General features: G+C 39.8%; 1 protein-coding gene across 2 annotated transcripts in view; it reads right to left on the reverse strand.

Moving 5' to 3' along the window:
- Positions 1 to 22,348, reverse strand: part of HMCN1 (hemicentin 1) — a 461,110-nt gene that overhangs the window by 375,410 nt on the left and 63,352 nt on the right. For both annotated transcript variants that reach the window (XM_033960229.1, XM_033960228.1), the window contains exons 5-9: positions 17,922 to 18,093; positions 14,908 to 15,014; positions 7,280 to 7,400; positions 5,047 to 5,310; positions 207 to 351 (exon numbers count right to left, since the gene is read on the reverse strand). In XM_033960229.1, the coding sequence (XP_033816120.1) occupies positions 207 to 351; positions 5,047 to 5,310; positions 7,280 to 7,400; positions 14,908 to 15,014; positions 17,922 to 18,093 (809 nt within the window). The remainder of the gene's footprint in view (positions 1 to 206; positions 352 to 5,046; positions 5,311 to 7,279; positions 7,401 to 14,907; positions 15,015 to 17,921; positions 18,094 to 22,348) is intronic.

The raw sequence follows: 22,348 nt of genomic DNA on the forward strand, positions 1-22,348 counted from the left end.
CTATGTGGATTGTAGTTCTTCCCCCTTTTCCTTTCGTTTTACAGTCTGCTTTTGTCCATATTTAGGTCAGAGTCTCCCAAACAAATTGTCTGTCTTTCCCCATTTTATTGTGCATCGCTTTGAAATTCTGGAAAAGCGATTTCATCAAAACTTTTCAAATAAACTTGAAAATTTCTGCTTCTTAAAAACTGAAAATTGCCACCTACTTGAAGAATTGATCCGTTCCCAGTTTATTTCCATTTCTGGTAAACAGCTGAGTGAAAGGTATTAGGCTCTCCACATCACAGAGAATATGACCAGGCTGTAGATAGTATCCTGGAGTTCTATTCAGCATTGTAACTTTTGGAGCTCCTACAGGAAACAAACTGTTAGTGAACAAATTTTGCCCATATAATCCAGGATGTAATTTTAGAAATATTTTTTTGTGTGTATATGCCAATATATACACATAAAAGATCTCTTATGAAATTATCTCACATGTAAAAATATGTACAGTGCAATGATATGCAACTTTAGAATAGGCATGTTCAGGAAAGGTATTTAGGTGGAGCATAGGTATAATTACAATTTACATGTGTATCATTTATAAAACTCATGCACCCACATTTGCTTTGTAAGCTAACACTTATGCTTCTTCCTGAGCAGGTGTATCTTTCTGCAGCTTCACTTTAGCTGCTACCCTTTTTCCCCGGAAATAAGACACTGTCTTATATTAATTTTGGGCCCAAAAAAGGAACTAGGCCTTATTTTTTTCATGTACAATGATCATCTCTCCCTTCCTCTCCTCCACCCCAATTCTTCCTATTTCCTTTCTCTCCCCCACATGTGCATCTTTCCTCCCCTCTCACCCATCCCCTTGTACAGTATCTTTCTAACCCTCCCATTTCTTGTGCAGCAGAACCCTTGCAGCTTCTATCCCTCCCTCCCATCCCCCTGCATCACTAACCCTTGCAGCTCTCCCCTACCAAACGTGAGACCGAAATACCTTGTAACAAACGGCACTGTCGGCAGCTATCTAGACAGGGTAGAAACATAAAAACATAGAAACATAGAAGATGACGGCAGAAAAGGGCTACAGCCCATCAAGTCTGCCCACTCTGCTTACCCACCCCCTGTCTATGCCCTATTGACCCAATTTCCTTATCTTGACCCTCGTAGGGATCCCACATGGGCATCCCATTTATTCTTAAAGTCTGGCATGCTGTCTGCCTCGATCACCTGCACTGGAAGCTTGTTCCAATGATCAACCACCATGTAATATTCAATGCTCAGCCAATTTTTATCGATCATTTTCTTTTTGATTCGTAAAAGTTTGGAATGACTTTCCTTCTATAATTAGAGTTCTCTCTCATCTACCCTTTTTTCATAAAGTACTGAAGACATATTTTTGACCAGCAGTGGGACCACAGAAGACAAATGTGAATAAGGATGGAGGAGTGGTAGATCCTGATCGATTTTCAGAGGGTTGTGTTCGTGAGGAGCTAGCTAAAATAAAGGTAGACAAAGCCGGATGGTGTTCATCTGAGGGTGCTAAAGGAACTTAGGGAAGTTCTGGTGGCTACGCTGACTGACCTTTTTAACGAGTCTCTAGAGTCGGGAATGGTATCGGACGACTGGAAAAGGGCGGATGTGGTCCCTCTACATAAAAGTGGAAGGAAGGAAGGAAGATCATCTTCTAAAAATCTTTTATCTATTCTGTCTTTGAAGTGTATCGACACAATGAGGTCTGCCATTTTCTCTGTCAGCGCTCCATCTCTTTGGAATAATATTCCGGCCCACTTACGGGAAGATTTTACGACGAAATTAAAAACATTTCTTTTTCTTGATGCTTTCGAGACCTAAATGTCCTTTTCAGGCCTACATAGTTTTATTCTACCTTTTAACACTCCTCCTTTTGTCTTTTCTTATATGTTCTTTCTTTTTACTTGATAATGTAGTTCTACCCTGTTTCCCTTCTTGTTTTTGTTTGTTTTTAAATTGTTTTTAATAACTATTATTGTTTAAAATGATGTATTGTTATCTCATATATGATTTTAAGATAGTGTATAACCACCTAGAAGGCTGATTGGGCAGTATATGAAATTTTAAATAAACTTGAAACTTGATTACAGACCGGTTGGTCTATTTTCTGTTGTAAGCAAATTAATAGAAACGTTTTTAAAATGGAGAATGGTGAAGTTTCTGGAATCCTGTGGATCACAGAACCGGAGGCAACATGGATTCACTAGAGGTAGGTTTTGAAAGACAAATCTGATCAATTTCTTTGACCGGGTGACCAGAGAATTGGATAGAGGGAATGTGCTAGATGTGGTGTATTTAAATTTTCGCTAAGCCTTTGACAGTGTTTCACACAGACGTCTAATAAATAAACTGAGTGCCCTCAGGATGGGTCCCAAAGTGAAGGGCTAAGTCAAGAACTGGTTGAGTCGAAGGTGACGGAGAGTAGTGATCAATGGAGATCACTCTGAGGAAAGGGATGCTACCAGTGGTGTGCCTCAAGGTTCTGTTCTTGGGCCTCCTTCTATTTAACATTTTTATAAACGATATTGCTGAAGGGCTGTCGGGTAAGAATTGCCTCTTTGAGGATGAAACCAAAATCTTCAATAATATGAATAAAGACCTGGCGAAGCTTGAAAAATGGTCTGAAATTTGGCAGCTAAAATTTAATGTTAAGAAATGCAAGGTCATGCATTTGGGCTGCAAAAACCCGAGTTTAGTACAGTTTAGGGGGTGAAGAACTTATGTGCACGACAGAAGAGCGGGATTTTGGTGTGATTGTATGTGATGATCTTAAGGTGGCCAAACAGGTTGAAAAGCTGATAGTGAAAGCTAGAAGGATGCTAGGTTGCATAGGGAGAGGTTTGGCCAGTAGGAAAAAGGAGGCATTGATGTCCCTGTATAAGATTTTGGTGAGAATATTGTGTACAATTCTGGAGGCCGCACCTTCAAAAAGATATAAAAAGAATGGGGTCGGTCCATAGGAAGGCTACTAAAATGGTACATGGTCTTCATCATAAGGCGTATGGGGACAGACTTAAAAATCTCAATCTGTATACTTTGGAGGAAAGATGGGAGGGGAGATATGATAGAAACATTTAAATACCCATGTGATGTAAATGCACATGAGTTGATTCTCATTTGAAAGGAAGCTCTGGAAAGAGAGGGCTTAGAATGAAGTTAAGAGGTGATAGGCTCATGGGTTATCTAAATACTTTTTTTACAGAAAGGGTGGTAGATGCATGGAACAGTCTTCTGGAAGAGGTGGTAGAGACAGAGACTGTGTCTGAATTCAAGAAAGCCTGGGATAGGCACATGGGATCTCTTAGAGAGAGGAAGAGATAACGGTTACTGTGGATGGGCAGACTGGATGGGCCGTTTGGCCTTTATCTGTCATCATGTTTCTAAAATACCATGATGCCCCCAACGTCACCAGTTTGACACAGTTCCTCATAGGAGGCTCTTAAATAAACTCCAAGGGCTGAAGTTAGGGTCCAAAGTGGTGAACTGGATTAGAAACTAGTTGACGGACAGACGCCAGAGGGTGGAGGTTAATGGAATTCGCTCTGAGGGGGGAAAAGTGAGTAGTTGAGTTCCTCAAGGATCAGTGCTGAGACCAATTCTGTTCAATATGTTTGTGAGTGACATCGCTAAAGGGTTTGACGGAAAGGTTAGCCTTTCTGCAGATGATACCAAGATTTGTAATAGTGGACACCCCGGAGGGAGTGGAAAACATGAAAAAGGATCTGCAAAAGTTAGAGGAATGGTCTAAAGTCTGGCAACTAAAATTCAATGCAGAGTGATGCATTTTGGGGGGTAGAAATCTGAGGGAACTGTATGCGCTGGGAGGTGAGAGGCTGATAAGCACAAATAGAGAGCGGTACCTTGGGTTGATTGTGTCTGAGGATCTAAAGCCATATAAACAGTGTGATAAGGCAGTGGCTTTAGCCAGAAGGACGCTAGGCTGTATAGAAAGAGGTGTAATCAGCAGAAGAAGGGAAGGTGTTGATGTCCCTATATAGGGAATTGGTGAGGCCACACTTGGAGTATTGTGTTCAGTTTTACAGACTGTATCTGTTGAACGATATAAAAAGACTTGAAGCAGTCCAGAGGATGCAATAAAAATGGTAAGGGCTTTGAACCAAAAGAAGTATGAGAAAAGACTAGAAGACCTAAATGTGTATACTCTGGCGGAGAGGAGGGACAGGGGAGATATGAAACAGATGTTTAAATACTTGAAAGGTATTAATATAGAACCAAATCTTTTCCAGAGAAGGGAAAATGGTAAAACTAGAGGGAATAAATTGAGGTTGCAGGGAGGAAGACAGGAATAATGTTAGTAACTTCCCTCCCGAGGGAAGTGATGGAAAGGAAAATGGTGACAGAATTTTAAAAAGCGTGTGATAAACACAGAGGATCCCTAACTAGAAAATGAATGGTAAAAATTAAAGCACTAAGGCCGGTACTGGACAGACTTGTGGTGTGTCAATCATCGACAGGCGCAGCTTCCAGAATCACGGCATGATGGGACCTTAGGTGCCAGAAATATAGGCCAGAGCGTCACAGGGTCCTGTCAGACTCGAGGCTAGCAGTGCACAGTGATGCCGAAGTCCGGTGCTGCCCCTTCCAGGTTTCGGAGACCACGTAGCAGCGCCTTTTTTTTGTAATTACTTTTTAATTGGTTTTAAATGACGTGGTCAATTACCGCATTGTTTAGCACCAATTAAAACAAGTGAGGCGGCAGTAGGACACCTCCTGCCGCCTAACCTGCAGCGTCCTGATGAGAATCCGGGCCTAGGTGCGTAAATGCAATTATTCTATAAAGTGCACACAAGTATAGTCAGAACGCCCCTGACACAGCCATGCCTCTCCCAGGTTAACTCACATTGGTATGTGAAAGAAGTTAGGTGCACTGTTTCTTAACGTTAATTATTGGTAATTATCAGGCAAAAATAGGAGAACCTCTGATTTTTTTTTTAATATGGCCAGTCCAGTATTTCTCATGAGCACCAAAATGGCAAAAATCATATAACAGTGAAAAAGTCTCACCTGGAACGATGCTAGAAAACGAAACACTCGATAGCCTCTGGAACAGGTAATCATCGTTGTCAAAGCCAGTTACTTTAAGAAAAAAGGCTTCTTCGGGGGGAAGGAAATCTGTTATATTCCATAAACCATAGGGTTTGCGATCAGGGTAGTATTTCACAGGAAGGGTCTTGAGCAAACTGCCCGAGATATTCAAAAGCTCAAGACGATCCAACCTTGCAGGAGGAGAAATCCCTGTAGTATTCAGTAGGATGTACGTAGGAATTCCTGCAAATAATAATAATAACAGTTTATATATACCGCAGGACCGTGAAGTTCTATGTGGTTTACAATGATTAAAAATGCTACAAATTGAGTAGAACTAACAAAGTTAGAAACTAGTGACTAACAGCTCTAGAGATCAGTTATTGTGGGAAAGATTGGACAAATCAGCTACCTAAGTACTTCAGGAACAGATAACATAACATAGTAACATAGTAGATGACGGCAGATAAAGACCCGAATGGTCCATCCAGTCTGATTCAATTTAAATTCAATTTAAATTTTTTTTTTTTCTTCTTAGCTATTTCTGGGCGAGAATCCAAAGCTTTACCCGGTGCTGTGCTTGGGTTCCAACTGCCGAAATCTCTGTTAAGACTTACTCCAGCCCATCTACACCCTCTCAGCCATTGAAGCCCTCCCCAGCCCATCCTCCACCAAACGGCCATATACAGACACAGACCGTGCAGGCGGGCTTTCTGAGTTATGCCCATGTTTTTCACTTCTGTGCCCATGTGCACACAGCTTAGGCATAGGCATTTGGGCAAAGAAAAAGCTGGCCTAATAGGGTGGGCCTAATAGTTGAAACGCATAGCAATGCTTAGGTGACGCAAAGCATGATTCTACAGTTAACACCGATATTTTCAGGTGGCATATATAGAATCGGGCCCTTAGTAAACAAAATACGTAAATAAAAGCCAACAGCGGGTTCAAATTTGTTGATCTTTTTACTAGTGTTATGCTGTGAACTGCAGTCATGGTACATGGGCTTGTTGCTCCACTGGGGCTTGCGCGCATCTGAGAAGTTGAGAGCTATGCCGTCGGCAGTTTCAATACCCGCAGGGCCTCCCAAGGTTGACAGGTTTCAGCGGAGATGTCAGAATAACAATGGACCACCCATCTGGGCAGCAGCAGATGGGCAGAGTTGGAGGTGGAGGACCGCATTTGATGCGACAATGGTGACAACATCAAATTTATACTATGCAGAACAAAGTTCTGTATTCAAGTCACAAGGACCCAAACACAGGTCGATGGCACCTAGCATCATGCTGTTAACAAAAAAATTGTGTTAAACTGTACCTGCTGCACATTGCCTTGGATATATGTTTTCATCAAGGTGGTTAATAAATCCCAATAAATAAAAAAACTTATGCATGTACTTTTCCCCAAGTCCATTTCCAAAGGGGCAAAAAGGGCCCATAGTATCACTGATCTCTAGATAAATTAGGACCTGCTTTTGGGATTGCCCAGCCCCTCTTAAAGTTACACAAATACATTTCGACTTACCTGACCAAAAATTATCCATTTAGACTGCCAGGAATTTTAAATAAAAGCACATATGCAGCCCACATCCAATGTCAGTCACAAAAGTGCTTTGGGAATGGATACCATTGACTTCAATTCCTTACGTCCTAAGCAAGATTCTATTTTCTTTTGTTTGGTAATACAGGAAAGAGGCATATATCCTCCAGAGGTTATATAATGGTGTAATAAATGATGCAGCTATGTGTAACTATCAGAATACATAGTGTGCTAACCTTGTGACTAACTAGGGATTCACTATTCACTTCCAGGTGTTTTCAAATTGGAGTAACCTTATTTTCCCTGGAGGGGAAACAGAAATTTCTTCTATTTATGTAAGGAATATTTTTACTGAGCCAGAAAGTTAAACTTAAATGACCTCAAAAATTGTTCTGTACCCAGGAGAGTCATAGCAATAGGTACCACTGAAAGCATTCTTCTACAGGAAAATAGTAGAGACTTCTACTAGATTCTAGGGCTGGATGGGGCAGAATAAGTGGAAATGAGAGCCATCAAGCACTGGAGAATTCCAGGGGTATTCATGTTGAATTTATTCCACATTAAAGGCAAAAGAATTTGAAGGCATGAACTACTATGCTAAAAGGGAAGATCCCTAAATGCCTATTTCCACACCAAACAATGGAAACTACAGCATAGTGAGTGGATGGAATCTAACCTTGCACTGGCCTGCTGGAAGTTGTTTTGAAGTCTAATGTTGGTGCTCTGGAAAAACCAGCTCGGAAGTCAATTGTGCTAAGACCGGTCATTCGAACAGAATGTCTTCCGCTGCTGGATATCTGAAAAATATGGGGAAAGAAGACAAAGTAAACAGGAGCCTGCAGCTCTCCAGTCCCTCTTGCAATGTCCTCCCAGCATGTTACACCATGTCCAGTCAAGAGACCTGGAATGTAAAAGATAAGATTAGGAACAAATGCATTTTCAATAGCATTAAAGAAGGGTTCCAATTTTATTTTGATTCGACAATTTGAATCCAAGAGCTCAAATGCTCGTAGTTCCAACAGAAATCTGTTGGATGGATGAGGGCAAATCTCCATTTGGATCACAGCTTGACCAGATTTAGGCACCACTGCAAACTGGAATCCAGCAGCTATTCAATTACCAAACAAATTGTGATTTTTGATTGAGATTGTACAATATAGGTTGCCCATCTCATAATGAAAGTCATGTTACCAAGTTTACCGTGGAGAAAAAAGGATGTGCATTTGAAAAGAAATGACCCCATGGCTGGGTGTGCTCATCATATATTTGAGTTCCATGTATATATATATATATTTTTTTATTTTTTTTTTAATTCACTTTTATCTTAACCGTTACCATTTGTTGCTCTCCTTTTATGTTTTTTCCTAAAGCATTGTAAACCTTTCCCTGTCAGCCTTCTCGTGTTCAGGGGATAGATTCTGTACAAACATAAGGAAGTTCTTCTTCACCCAGAGAGTGGTAGAAATCTGGAACACTGTCTCGGAGACTGTTATAGGGGAAAACACCCTCCAGGAAATCAAGACAAAGTTAGACAAGTTCCTGCTGAACCAGAACGTACGCAGGTAAGGCTAGACTCGATTAAGGCACTGGTCTTTGATCTAAGGGACCCCGCGTGAACGTTTGCATAAGTGTTGACTCTGCCGGCACATATATTCAAATGCATTATCTAGATAAACTGCCAGGCAAAAAAAAAAACCCCAAACACTATCCCTTGATCATTTGTTAATGAACACCAAAGTGAGTATTTCATCAAATAACAACTGTTCAATGCAACTTAAGCATTTCAGTGAACAGAGACTGTCTGTAGTGGGCCATGTGGAACCATTCATACAACTTCCTCACGGCCACCCATTTCATCATTGGTCTCACGCCTTTAAAGCCATAATTATAAATGCATCTTATCTCAAAAAAAAGTTTTGTTTTGTTTTTAAATTAGAATTGAAGTTAAAACAGAATAACTTAACTTGCACTGCATCCATTTCACCAGACCACTGCCGACACGGCCAGTGTTTCGTTTCTTGCATCAGGGTAGAGGTCCAAATTGTGACATCAGTTGTTATCCTGATAAGCGTAAATATCTTTTAGCCAGCAGCTGGCTGTGGATATTCAGTAGAATTACCTGGATAGTGGCACTAAATATCCTTACAGACCACCTCAGTGCTATCCAGAAAATGCCAGGTCAGTGCATGAGCAGAGCAAGGGCGAACGCTGCAGCTATCCGGAGAGCAGCACTATCCAAGCTGCTATCTGGGTAACAGCACAGAAAAATTGTCTTAGAATTTACCCCAATTCAAACAGTGCAAACTATTAAATCATTGGGAATAATTTTCAATGGAAAATTATCATATCATGAACACATAGGATCAGTTGTTCAGAAATGCTTTCATCGTTTGCGGATGATACGTTCACTGCTAGACCCCCCTCCTCGCTTAACATTCTCATTCACTCGTTAGTAATTTCTTGTATTGACTATTGTAACGCTTTATACAAAGGAATCGCCAAAAAAGAAATTACACGCGTGCATTATCCAGAATTCTTCCATTAAAATTATAAACAATAAGAGAAAATTTGATCATGTTACCTCCCCCTTATTAATTAACGCTCGCTGGTTTCCAGGAGAATATCGCATGACGTACAAAATTACGTTACTGACTTACAAAGTTAGAGCCTCAGGTCAGTCGGATTTCAATAACAGACTCTTAATTCCACATTCTTCTCAACGCTGCCTCCATTCTATTAATCAAAATCTGCTTTCAGTCCCACATCAACACTATGCAAATTCACATTTCCTCTGTTGTGGAATTCAGCTCCAAATTACCTAATAGAAAGTACATCGCTTACCATCTTCAAATCAAATTTGAAAACATTCCTGTTCAAAGACGCCTTTGACTTATGATCGTCCTTTTTACCGGCACCAAAGCCGGCCTTAAGTCTCCCTGCTCCTTCGTTCTTCCCTTCCCTGCTTTACTATCCAAATTTTGTAGTTCTTCCCCTTTTCTTTTATTCCTGTTTAGTCCACAAGTTGTTTTATTGTACTGCGTTTGTCTATTTTTATAATTTTATGCATCTCCTATTGCTTTAAATACGTAAACCGCCTTGAAACCTGATTTGGCGAGATATCAAATTTTTAATGAACTTGTGAAACTTGCAAACTTTATCCAGATTGCTGTTCAGACGCTGGCCGCACTCGATGCTCTACCCAGATATTCAGTGCTGAATATCCATGGTTTATTTAGCTGACAAAACAATGCTGACTATGACTCAGATATATTCTGATCCAAAAATCAAATCGGCATTAAATATTCATTTAACCTTATCATAAATATACGCTTTAAATAATTGATTTAAAGTCTTCAGATTGCGCCAACCACCTGCCAATTTATTCTGAGCATGTATACGCTGGGGTAATTTTATAAGCTGTTCTAAGCCACCTATGAAATTATCTCCTATGTGTACAAAAGGGCATGGCTAGATATATGTCCCAACCATGACATGGACCCAAGGTTCAATTTTTGCATACAGTGCTTCAGATTTACAAAATTATGTCATAAAAGGTGTTTAATCTCCTCAACAAATGGTTGAGGTATATATTCCTAATGACTGGCTTTTTCTACTAGTTTGATATGTTACATATATGAATTAAACTCAAATGTTCTCCTGAAAAATTGTCCATTGTAAAGATACAATAAATGTTGAATATGCTATTCTTCACTGGAGGTTATAATTCCACTTGTGGGAAATATATTTTTACCTCTTTTGGAAGAAAACTCCAGGATCTACACCAAGGTCCACCCTATATATATCCCAAGGTCAACTTCTTCTGAATGTACAACATTAGAACAAAGATTCAACAGGTCCTCCAAGCTCAAAACCTGGCTTTGTCAGATATAAGGACAAGTCGAAAGAAAGGCAAAGGAAAAAATGTAAAAGCCTACATTTAAAGCTGGTATGCTCTTTATATGGAAAGAGCTCTAGTCAAATTCACAACATGAACACCTAAACAATCAAGCAATAGATCCTACCTAAGAATTGTCGCTGCCAGTGGTCCATTGTGCCCAGCAGTCCGCTCATGCGGCAGCCCTCTGGTCAAAGACCAGCACCCTAACTGAGACTAGCTCTACCTGCGTACGTTCTGGTTCAGCAGGAACTTGTCTAACTTTGTCTTGACTCCCTGGAGGGTGTTTTCCCCTATGACAGACTCCGGAAGAACGTTCCAGTTTTCTACCACTCTCTGGGTGAAGAACTTCTTTACGTTCGTAAGGAATCTATCCCCTTTCAATTTTAGAGAGTGGCCTCTTGTTCTCCATACCTTGGAGAGGCTGAACAACCTGTCTTTATCTACTAAGTCTATTCCCTTCAGTACCTTGAATGTTTCGATCATGTCCCCTCTCAATCTTCTGTGTTCGAGGAAGAAAAGGCCCAGTTTCTCTAATCTTTCATTGTACGGCAACTCCTCCAGCCCCTTAACTATCTTAGTCGCTCTTCTCTGGACCCTTTCGAGTAGTACCGTATCCTTCTTCATGTACGGCAACCACTGCTGGATGCAGTACTCCAGGTGAGGGCGCACCGTGGCCTGGTACAGCGGCATGATAACCCTCTCCAATCTGTTCGTGATCCCCTTCTTTATCATTCCTAGCATTCTGTTCGCCCTTTTCGCTGCCGCCACACATTACATGGACGGCTTCATCGACTTGTCGATCATAACTCCCAAGTCTCTTTCCTGGGAGGTCTCTCAAGTACTGCACCAGACATCTTGTATTCATGCATGAGATTTTTGTTACCTAAATGCATCACTTTACACTTATCCACGTTGAACCTCATCTGCCATGTTGATGCCCATTCCTCGAGCATGATTATGTCTTCCTAGATACATACAATAGCATATGTGCATAAGCAAAATCTTTCAAATAAAGTACAAAGTATACCAAGGGTCTTTCATGAGACTCAGCTAGATTAATGTCATAAAACAAAGAGATTCACCTCATTAAGCACACCAATATTTATTAATTGTTCCCTCTCTTAAAAAAATTAATACACGTTGTCAATTTATCTTCTCCGTTACAGTGCCCCAAACATGGAATTCCCTCCCCATTTATTTAAGGGAAGAGCGCCTTCTTGACAGAATCAAGAGCAAGTTAAAATGCTTTCTTTTTAAAGATGCATTTGACTGTTAATAAGCTAGATTAGGAGCCTTTAATGAATTTATTTTCTGACTTATTTCCAGTCTATCACTTTTACCCTCCCTGTTGTTTTTTCTCTTATTTGTCTTATTTACTATCAACAATTGTATTTCTTTCCCCTTTTTTTCCCCTTTGTTTTGTATGTTCTGTCCCCCCTGAAATTTGTAATATTACTTTTTGTACATTGCTTGGAATTTTGAAGTGATTAATCAAATTTTTAATAAACTTGAAACTTGAACTTTAACTTCGCGACCACATAACAGAGATCCCCTACATGTTAATAAACTTATCAAGGTATGTGTTCAATTGCACAGCTCCTTTAGGCCCCCTTTTATCAAGTCATGTTGGGGGGTTTTTTATCGCTGGCTGAAGCAGTAAAAGCTCCGAAACTCCTAGGAATACTATGAACGTCGGAGCTTTCACCACAGCAGCCTGCAAAAAAAAAAACCCCGAAGGTGGCTTGATAAAGAGAAAAAAAAAATCTCAAAAAAATGTTCTTACCTCAAACTGATCCAAAATAAAAAGGTCTGCAAAAAAAAAAAGGTAAACTAACGATCTTAAACAATAGAACAGATATTTCCCTGTTAATTTAATTTCTTTATTAACTCACAAGCTAATCATCTAAATAACATTTCCCAACCACTCACAAGAGTATAATAGTAATTTTCAGCAAGCTATCACGTGATGAATGTGCTGCAAAACATCTAATTGAAGCCATGTGTGTCCTTTCTCAAAAGTTTAAATCAATTACAGCCATAGAGTACTACAGGCATTCAAGAAACAATATCACTCATGGATCCAATAAAAACATACGGCAAACCCTGAAGCAAAACAGTCGCCAAGGACTTGCAGACCAGCTGAGGCTCTGGAGAGAATTTTAAGTTGCAAGGTAGAAATGGCCCAATGCTTCAGGTAATAGACTGAGAATCACAGACGCTAGAATTGGGCAAGTTATATTAAGGACAATTCTATAACCTAAGCACTCATATTTATGCACCCAGGGCCATATATGATGCCTAAAAAATGACCACTGAAAAGGACAGCATTTAGCACAATTCTATAAAATGCCTCCTGGGTTAGGTGCAGTTTATGGAATCACGCTTAATGCCTGTACGCGTGACTAACATTTAGGCCAATGAAAACCAGGCCTAAATACCTGGATCAGGTATATTCTATAACACTGATTAACTTTTAGGAATGCCCATGTCCGGCCCATGCTCCTCCCCTTTTGAGATTCATGTACTAGAATTTACATGAACCACTTTATAGAATACACTTGTGCACAACTTGTAATTAGTGTCAATTAATATTTGTGAATTGCCAATTATCAGTGCTGATTAGCTTGTTAAGCTCTTACATTGTTCCCTTTAAAATTATCCTCCTGCTTGATCTATACCCAGATGTTAAGATAGTGTATCTGCCTAAAAACATATATTTTCTACATTTTTATGTCTAGTTTACATATTGTCTATATATTGCATGCATTTTTTATTTGCATTTTGCTATTCTGTTTCTTTAGGCTACTTTTTATACCCCTGTGGAAGGCCTATTTGGCCGAAACACAGACTGTGTTGGGGTCCAGTATATATTTTATTATAAAGGACTTTCTTTGCCTGTCACGTTTTGCCTGTGTACTTTTAACCTGAATTTGTTGACATTCTAATAAACTAATTGTCCTAATAGTGGTTTGACCTGTGTCTCTTCCCCACTCCCTTTTCTTGCTGGCATAAATACACAACATAGTACAGAAGCAAAAGAGAGTAGCAGATAAATGAGTTCCCCTTTCATCTGTCCCATTTCAACATCAGTTTCTACTCATCTACTGTTAAGAATTAGGGGGGGGGGGAGGAGAAATCCAGAATGTTTTTTTTTCCAGGTCTGTTACTCTTTGCTTTCACCATCAGCAAGAGGCAGTTGTTCCATGCAGCCACCGCCCTTTCTCTCCCTTGGTCTACCCTCTCTTCACTCTCTACCAATGCTAGTGAAAGGAAGACTATGGCCCCCCTTTTATCAAGCTGAGTTATGGGGAGGTTTTTTTAACCAAAGGCAACTGCGGTGAAAGCTCCAAAGCTCACAAAATTTCTATGAGCATCAGAGCTTTTACCACAGTGACCCCTAACGCAGCTTGATAAAAGGGGGGCCTATAATTTTAAAAACTACTTTAATTCTGTTTGTGAAGCTTGGCCACTCTTTTCACTGATAAGCAGAGACAATTACATCTTTATACCAATCCACTACAGGTCTGTATAAAATAAGTGTACTGTAAAAATATTTCTAGATTATGGTCAAGATACATCTTGGGTTATCCAAACCATGAATTGTCTCTTCTCTATTAGCTAGTGTTCCTAATGTGTGGTACTGCATCAACCTTTAATGCACATTATTTCATCACAGGTCCCATTTTGACAGTATTGATGCATGTTAACATGGTAGCACAAATCAGTAACTCAAGCTGGATGAAACCTCAAAGCAGCCCCATAAACATGAGGCTCAGATTTCACTGCAAACAAAGATAATGTCTTTCCTTCTCCCTTGAAAAGAGGAGACTGAGAAGGGACATGATCGAAACATTCAAAATATTGAAGTGAATTGACTTAGTAGAGAAAGAGAGATTGTTCACCCTCTCCGAGGTGAAGAGAATGAGAGGGCATTCGCTAAAGTTAAAAGGGGATAAACTCCGTAAAATGTAAGGAAGTTCTTCTTCACTCAGAGGGTGGTAGAAAACTGGAACGCTCTTCTGGAGGCTGTTATAGGGGAAAGCACCCTTCAGGGATTCAAGACAAGGTTGGATGAGTTCCTACTGGCTAGACTCAAATAGGGCACCGGTCTTTGACCCAAGGGCTGCCGCGTGAGTGGACTGCTGGGCACGATGGACCACTGGTCTGACCCAGCAGCGGCAATTCTTATGTTCTTATGTATCTATACAAGATGATAAATACATTCCCAAGGTAAAAAAAAAACCAACCCCAAAAATGAAAGAGAAGAAAAGAAACAGACTAGCCTAGCACAAGATCTTTCTACATCACGGGTGGTCAAATTACATTTTACAAAAAGACAATATTACTGTATAAGGAAAGGATAAATATTGCAAAGCTGAATATGTGTTTTCTTTCCTAGTAAGTACCTCAATTGTCCACATTCCGGGTTCTGGATCTTTGATGTTTATCACCTTGGCAGAATTATGAATGTTCAGTAATTCATTCAAGCCAGATCCTTTCTTGATCAACTTTCCTAAAACACAGATAGGAATGGTAAAATTTGTTCAAGCAGAACATAGAATTTAAAACTGTCCATCAGACATGAAAACTCTACATAAATGTGCTTTTTCACCCCTCACTCTGCTTCCCTGACATTTGGAGGCTGGCAACTCTTACCAGCTCAAACCACAAAACTACTGCCTTGAGAAAAGATTGAGGGCCACAACTAATCGCTAGACCAGCCGCATAAATACATATTCAGAAACTGGAGATTGATATTTAAAGGCTGGATTTTGGCTAAGATAGCCGAGTAAATTTGGCCAGATATCTTTATTCAATAGTCGTCAACACTTATCTGGCTGAAAGTGGACATCGCAAAATACCCCAAAATATGTTCATCTTCCCAAAATATCAAAATTGCAATTTTGGAATGGCAGAATTTGACTGTCCTACACTACAATACATTCATATAGCAAGGTGTGTTTTGGATAGGACTAGATAGATCCCAAAATTAGGACACCCAACAGTGATAATCAGTCAGGAAGAAACATCCATGTCTAAAATGAAGGATGTTTTTATTTAGACCTGTTTCAATTACTTCCAGTGTACGAAAAGGTGCTCCGATTGAGCTGACCACTGGAGTCTGTACCTGAAGAAATGAAGGGTTAAGTGACTTGCCCAAGATCACAAGAAGCAGCAGTTAGATTTGAACTGCACTTCCCTGGTTGGCCGCCCAGTGCTTTAACTGCTAAACTACTCCTCTCCTCCATTTTGTCTCCAAAATTTCCATTTGTAAGGCTGTTGCACATATCATAGAGACAGCAAGAAAAGAAAGATTGTTCATTCATATGCAAAGAATAGGTATCATAATGCCATGGTGATAGGGAATTTCTTACTATTACACAGGCCCCCCCCAAAAAAAAAACATGTTTTCTTCATGCCTTAGGTTTTTGGCCTCTTCCTGGGGTTATTTGGGGTGCTGATTCATAAAATTGCATTTGATAAACCACATCAGCTCTAGTTTCTTAGATATGGCTATGGGATAGTAGATGTGCCTTTGGGATAGTAGAGCCAAACATGAACATTGGGTAGAAAAGATTAGCCTCCGTGGGAATATATGGTAGTTGGAGGACAAAACGTAATCAATTAACCTTTGGTAGCACGAGATACAATCATACTGCCACCACTACATGTAAAGCTAGGCTTGATGAAACAATTTGTAAAGCTATGAATAAAGACGGTTCATGCATTGAATACATAGCTCATGTTACCTGGACTTACCATAGAGAAACTGAAGGCAGGAGTTTTTGATGGTCCACAGATCAGACAACTTATAAATGACCCACGTTTCATAGCATCAATGAATGAAATCGAATCATGTGCCTGGTCTTCATTTGTTCTTGTTGTGAAAAACTTTCTTAGCAACAAGAAGGCAGACAACTACGTAAAATTTGTAGAGGATATGCTCTTTCATTTCAGCAGACTTGATGGCTGTAACATGAGTGTTAAAGTCCATTATCTGCACAGTCACTTAGATCGTTTTCCAGAGAACCTTGGTGACTTAAGCGAAGAACAAGGTGAAAGATTTCACCAAGACACAAAAACAATGGAAGCCAGATACCAAGGAAGATGGGATGCACACATGACGGCAGACTATTGTTGGAATCTTATGAGGGATTGTCCTGGCAGATCCCACTCTCGGAAGTCTTACAAAAGGAGCTTCTTGTATGTCAAATGACTGGAAAGTTTGTGTCATAAAATTGTGCTTTTAGTATGAAATAAGTAGATCTTCATGTGGTACACTTTTCTTTTAATTTTTAAAAGATATTAATTGGAACACCACATTAAAATCTCCTGATTTTTTAATAGGCGAGCAGAGTGAAGAGTGGTATATGGCACATGTTCTGTATCTCAAAAACAAGAGCTGATAGGAGAAAACTGGTGCCATTTTTGGAATCAGCAGGTCAAATATACCCAGAAACAGGTCGAACGTTTGAGGCACCAAAATGAGTGTTATTATTTACACTTATTAACCGCCTTTTCAGGAAGAGATTCACCCAAAGCAGTTTACAATTCTCTGGATAGTAATCAGGTACTCTTAAGTATTTTCCCTACGTGACCCAGCAGGTTCACAATCTTAACTGTGGTTCTTGGGGAAATACTATAACCAAAGTGCCACATGCACTGTACAATGATAATTATCTCTACCACACTTAACTAGCCAAATTAAGGGCTCCTTTTACTAAACGACACTACAAGTTTTTAGTGCAAGCTGGAAAGATAAATGCTCCACGCTCGTGGAATTCCTATGAGCATCAGAGTATTTACGTTGCCAGCCCGCATGAAAAACCTCTAGCGCCGTTTAGTAAAACCCAGCGTGTTAATCGTTCAAAAGGCATTATTAATATTCTTGAATTTAGTAGCAGAGCCCCAGAAAAATCAGAACCAATTTGCATAATCCAGTAACTTATGTGGTGTTTTATAATAATACTTTTGATAAAAATGTAAATACACTGGAGGTCAATATTCAACCGGTGGTGGTCTCATCACTGACGAGTCATTCCCAGATATTCAAAACCTGGCCCCATCCGAGTTCCAGCTTAAATATCCAGTTAATTTTGAGTTGCCTAACACATTGCCACTTAAGTCGATACTCAGCCCTTAAGCGGCCATGTGGTAGCACATAAAGATAGGACAGACTTTTATGCGGTCTCATTTATGCTTTCAACCTGTCAGCTTAAGGGCTGAATAGCATCATTTAAGAAGCCAAATACTGACTCTGCCCCTGGAATGCCTCCAACATAGCTTGCTTGAGGTTAAGCGCTAACCGTAAATTTCAGCAGCACTTAGACGGTTACAATTTGCAACTAGCCCCTACCAGCAGCCAGATACATTGCTTTGAACATCAGCTGGATTGTTTTGTTTCTTCCATGCATATTACCTGTTGGATTACGAATTTCAATCTCTGGGGAAGGGCCGCTCAGTGAAACTGTAACCTCTTTCAAACTGGGATCAAAAGGGATTTGCCAAGTGTTTGTAGCCTCGGCCACATGATCTGTAGACAGAAGATGCACTTTCGAGGCTTGCACTGCTTGTTCAACCCATTTCAATACCTTCAAAACAATGAAAAAAGTACTTAAGTCAATGGCAGTCTTACTTATACTTTCTTTAACCTAGTTTCATGCAAACTATTCTCACTATTACTTCCTAAATGTATCTGAACTGTCCTTCCAAGTTCTTGCTCCTGTATGGGCAATTCTTTTCATTCCTATGTCACTTACAATTATGCTATCAGTCTTTGAAGTACATTTACATCATATACCTTAACGCCACGAAGAAAACAACCAGGAGACTAAAAATAATCCAAAATACCGCCGTGCGCCTCATCTTTGGCCTAAAGAAATAGGAACACGTCACCCCATTCTACCACCAACTTCACTGGCTGCCATTCGAGTCTAGAGTCCTTTTCAAATTCGCCTGCTTCTGCTACAAGGCTGTAAATGGTTCCTCACCAAGTTACATCAACCCCCACTTCAACCTCTATCGCACCAACAAGAAATCCCGTCGTATTCAGTTGTTCGCCTTCCCTTCGCTCAAACTTTGTCATCTCAAAAGATTCCTGGACAAAACTTTTGCCTTCCAAGCAGCTAAGCTGAACCCATGGCTAGCACAAATGATACCGAGGCCCCCACTTACCTCGGCTTTAGAAAATTACTTAAAACCTACCTATTCAGCAAACAAGACCCGAATTGTCCCCCCCCCACTGACAATAACTCCCCTCCTCCCCACTCCGCCTCCCTCATGAGGCCTTCCCCTTTTTCCCTACTTTCCACATCCTGTCTAGTTCGATTAAAGCTGTAATTCTGATAAATAATTGTAAATCTGCCTGTCTATGCAGATCCTAATCTAATTTGATGTAAACCGCCTTGAACTCGCTGGGTATGGCGGTATATAAGAATAAACTATTATTATTATTATTATTATTATTTGTCCTTGGTGATTCTCACAAAAGACATTTACAGGTTTTTTGTAACACAGCCAAACTGTGGTCCCACAAGGAGGCATGAAAGAAAGTCATAACATCTTTAGAAACATGCAACCGCCAACTAACTCCCCTCCTCCAACCGCTGTCAGATCATTTTTGGAATGTGTACAGAAACCTGGAAAAGTACTGCACTTGGACTCCATTCCCATTTGCTTGTCCTGAGTCACAACAAAGTTCTTCTAGCAACTTAAATACCCTGTCATGACTAGTTAACCATATACTCTAGAAAGAATAGGAACACGAAAGACTGCTGAAAAGGTCTCAGCCCAGCCAACAAAGTTGGAGCAGTCTCCATCAAAATACTGCACTTGGGCTTCTTTATCGTCATTCAAAATTTGATCATATTACTCCACTTCTCAAATCTGAACAGATACTTCCAATTTTCTTTAGGATACCTTTCAAATATAACATTCTTACTTTTCAGATTCAGACTATTTTTGTCTACTCATTTATAAAAAAAAAAAAATTTTATACTGCCAAAAAAGTCTCAGCGGTTTCCAAAATACCATGCATACAAGCATAAAAATACACAAACCACTAAAACACAGTAATTCAAAATCGTCACACATATACTGTAGCTAATGACCTTAAAAATACTTTCAACAAGTACTCATCAACTACAGTAAAGGGAAAGCAAAACAATTTCAGAGGAATAGCTTAGTTTTAAGAAGTTTTTGAAAAATAGAATGTTCCACACGTAATCTTATTTGACCGGATAAGTTATTCCATAAAAGCATCCCAGAATTCATAAACATTTTTGTTTTTGTAGACACATATCTTATAATCATAGCTGATTGACATACTAGCTTCATACTACCAACTGATCGCAGGGCTTTACATTACATTACATTAGTGATTTCTATTCCGCCTGTGCCTTGCGGTTCTAGGCGGATTACAAATTAGAAGAGATCTGGACATTACCAAGAGAATTACGCAACAATGATTACCTAGAGAATTACATAACAGTGATTCATGTTCTTTACATGGTGTGGTAGAGGATTCAATTATAAGATATCTTGATTTTTCCGAAAGAATTACATAGCAGAGAATCAAGTGATAACAGGATACAGTGGAGAATATCAGTATATACGGGTTAAAGAAGAGAAATTACCTAACAATGACGTAAGAAGTTTGTTGGATAGTGAGGTAGATGCTTATTTAGGAATCAGAATATTTTTGGAAGGTAAGGTTCTAGGAGTTGACTAATGTGTTATTCACAAGAGGGAGAGCTTGTGCGAAAGGGGAGGAGATTAGTTAGTAGGGACGTGTTTTTTGAATAGAAATGTTTTGATTTCTTTTCGAAACACTTTGATGTCTGTTGATTTGATCATTAGATTGGTGATGGTGGGGTCAATTTTCGCTGCCTGTGTCGCTAGAAGGCTGTCGTACCAGGTCTATACATCTCCCAGAGACACTGGAACTAATATGGTACCATTCAATGCAAAGTTTGGTGCACCGAAGATAATACTTTAAAATGAATCCTCCGTTCGATCGGTGTAGATTTTTTAATACGGGGTAATATGAGATGTTCTCATTACCCCAATCTGGCTGCAGAGTTCATCAAAACCTGTAAAGCTCTCAGTTTAGTTTTGGCTAACCCCAGAGACAACGATTCCATATTCACCTAAGAGGATCCTGAGTTCCTCCCACCAGCAATTACTGTCTGTTCCATCTTTCAGGCAGGTGTTTCTGGACATTTACAGAGATTCTAGTTTCTCTGTATTGGCACCAATACTTTCAAACTCTCTTCTGTTATATTTGTGATCTGAAAAATCTCTTAAGTCATTTAAGTCTCAATTGAAAACATATTATTTCAAAATGGTATTTGAACCTTGTTACCAACAGTCTGACACTGCAACTTTTTCTCGATATTTGCGATCTGGAAATCAATATCTTAGCTTATTAATTCTTTCTTTATTTCTTCTTCCTTTCTGCATTTTAACCTACCCTCCTCTTCCTCTTATCCTGTTTGTTTTTTCCTTATGATATTGTAAACCTATCTTGCCCTTGTTTAGTTAATTTGTCTATGTCTATTTATTTAAAAATTTATATATTGCATAAATACTATGCGGTTTACAAAATTACATGCAAACATATTAAAAATACTAAAACATGTTGCGACAGAACAAACACAATAGAATATTAACAGTATCATTATTAAAACCTATTTCCCTTGTTTGTTTTTACAGATTTTAATTATTGCCCATTGATTTTATTTTTTGCAAACTGCTTTGATTTGACTTTTTTTTTTTTGTTAAAAATGGCGGTATATCAAATAAAATAACTATATACTGTAGGCTCCTTTTATCGAGGTGCGATATGGGGGTTAGCGCGTCGGACATTTCATCACGCGCTAACTCCCGCGGTACGCAAAAAAACTAACGCCTCATCAATGTAGGCATTAGCGACTAGCGCGGCTGAACGCGCGGTATTCTGCGCGTTAACCGCCTACCGCAGCTTGATAAAAAGAGCCCTGTACCTATAGTTGGGTTTTTTCTTTCCCAGGTGCCTCACTTTTAATTTTAAATTATTTGGACGGCAAGGGAAGACCTTCTGCCTCAAAAAAGACTGCAGACCTCATTTCTAACAAAGGGGAGAGAATATTTCTTATCACCTGGTCTATACCGAGTGTTTGCAGGTTCCAGCAAATAGACAATAAATGATCCAAAGATGGAAGAAAATTAAAGAAAACACCCAAAGCTGGGGATGCGTTCAGAGTTTTTGTTGGTGTTTGAGGATGGTGACTATATGCCCTGTTTTTACTTTGCCCTGGCAATGCATTAGGACCAAGTGGACACTTCATTTCTGATGTTTACCACAAGTACAAGGGGGCACTCGGAGAAATTAAAAGGGGACAGGTTCTTTTTTACCCAGAGGGTGGTGGACACGTGGAACGCGCTTCCAGAGGCCGTGATAGGCCAGAGCACGTTACAGGGCTTCAAAGAAGGTTTAGATAGGTTCCTAGAGGATAAAGGGATTGAGGGGTACAAATAGGAGTTGAGCTAGGTTATAGGAATAGTCAGGGACCACTGCACAGGTAATAGGCCTGAGGGGCTGCCACGGGAGCGGACCGCTGGGCGGGATGGACCTCTGGTCTGACCCGACGGAGGCAAATTCTTATGTTCTTACAAGTTGTTCAGTAAAGGTTTTATTTTGAGAAGCCCCAAATCGGAATGTTGTATATTTTCGTTCTAGACTGAGACTTCTGCTGACAAACTCAGAAGTCAAGGGCCCCAAATGGCTGACTTTCTTCTTGTTCATGGAGACCTCTAATGAGCACAGGAAAGCACCTTGATCCACTTCCTCCATGTGTGCCCCTCAAT

Source organism: Geotrypetes seraphini, chromosome 10, assembly GCF_902459505.1.
Source record: "Geotrypetes seraphini chromosome 10, aGeoSer1.1, whole genome shotgun sequence".
Taxonomy (NCBI): domain Eukaryota; kingdom Metazoa; phylum Chordata; class Amphibia; order Gymnophiona; family Dermophiidae; genus Geotrypetes; species Geotrypetes seraphini.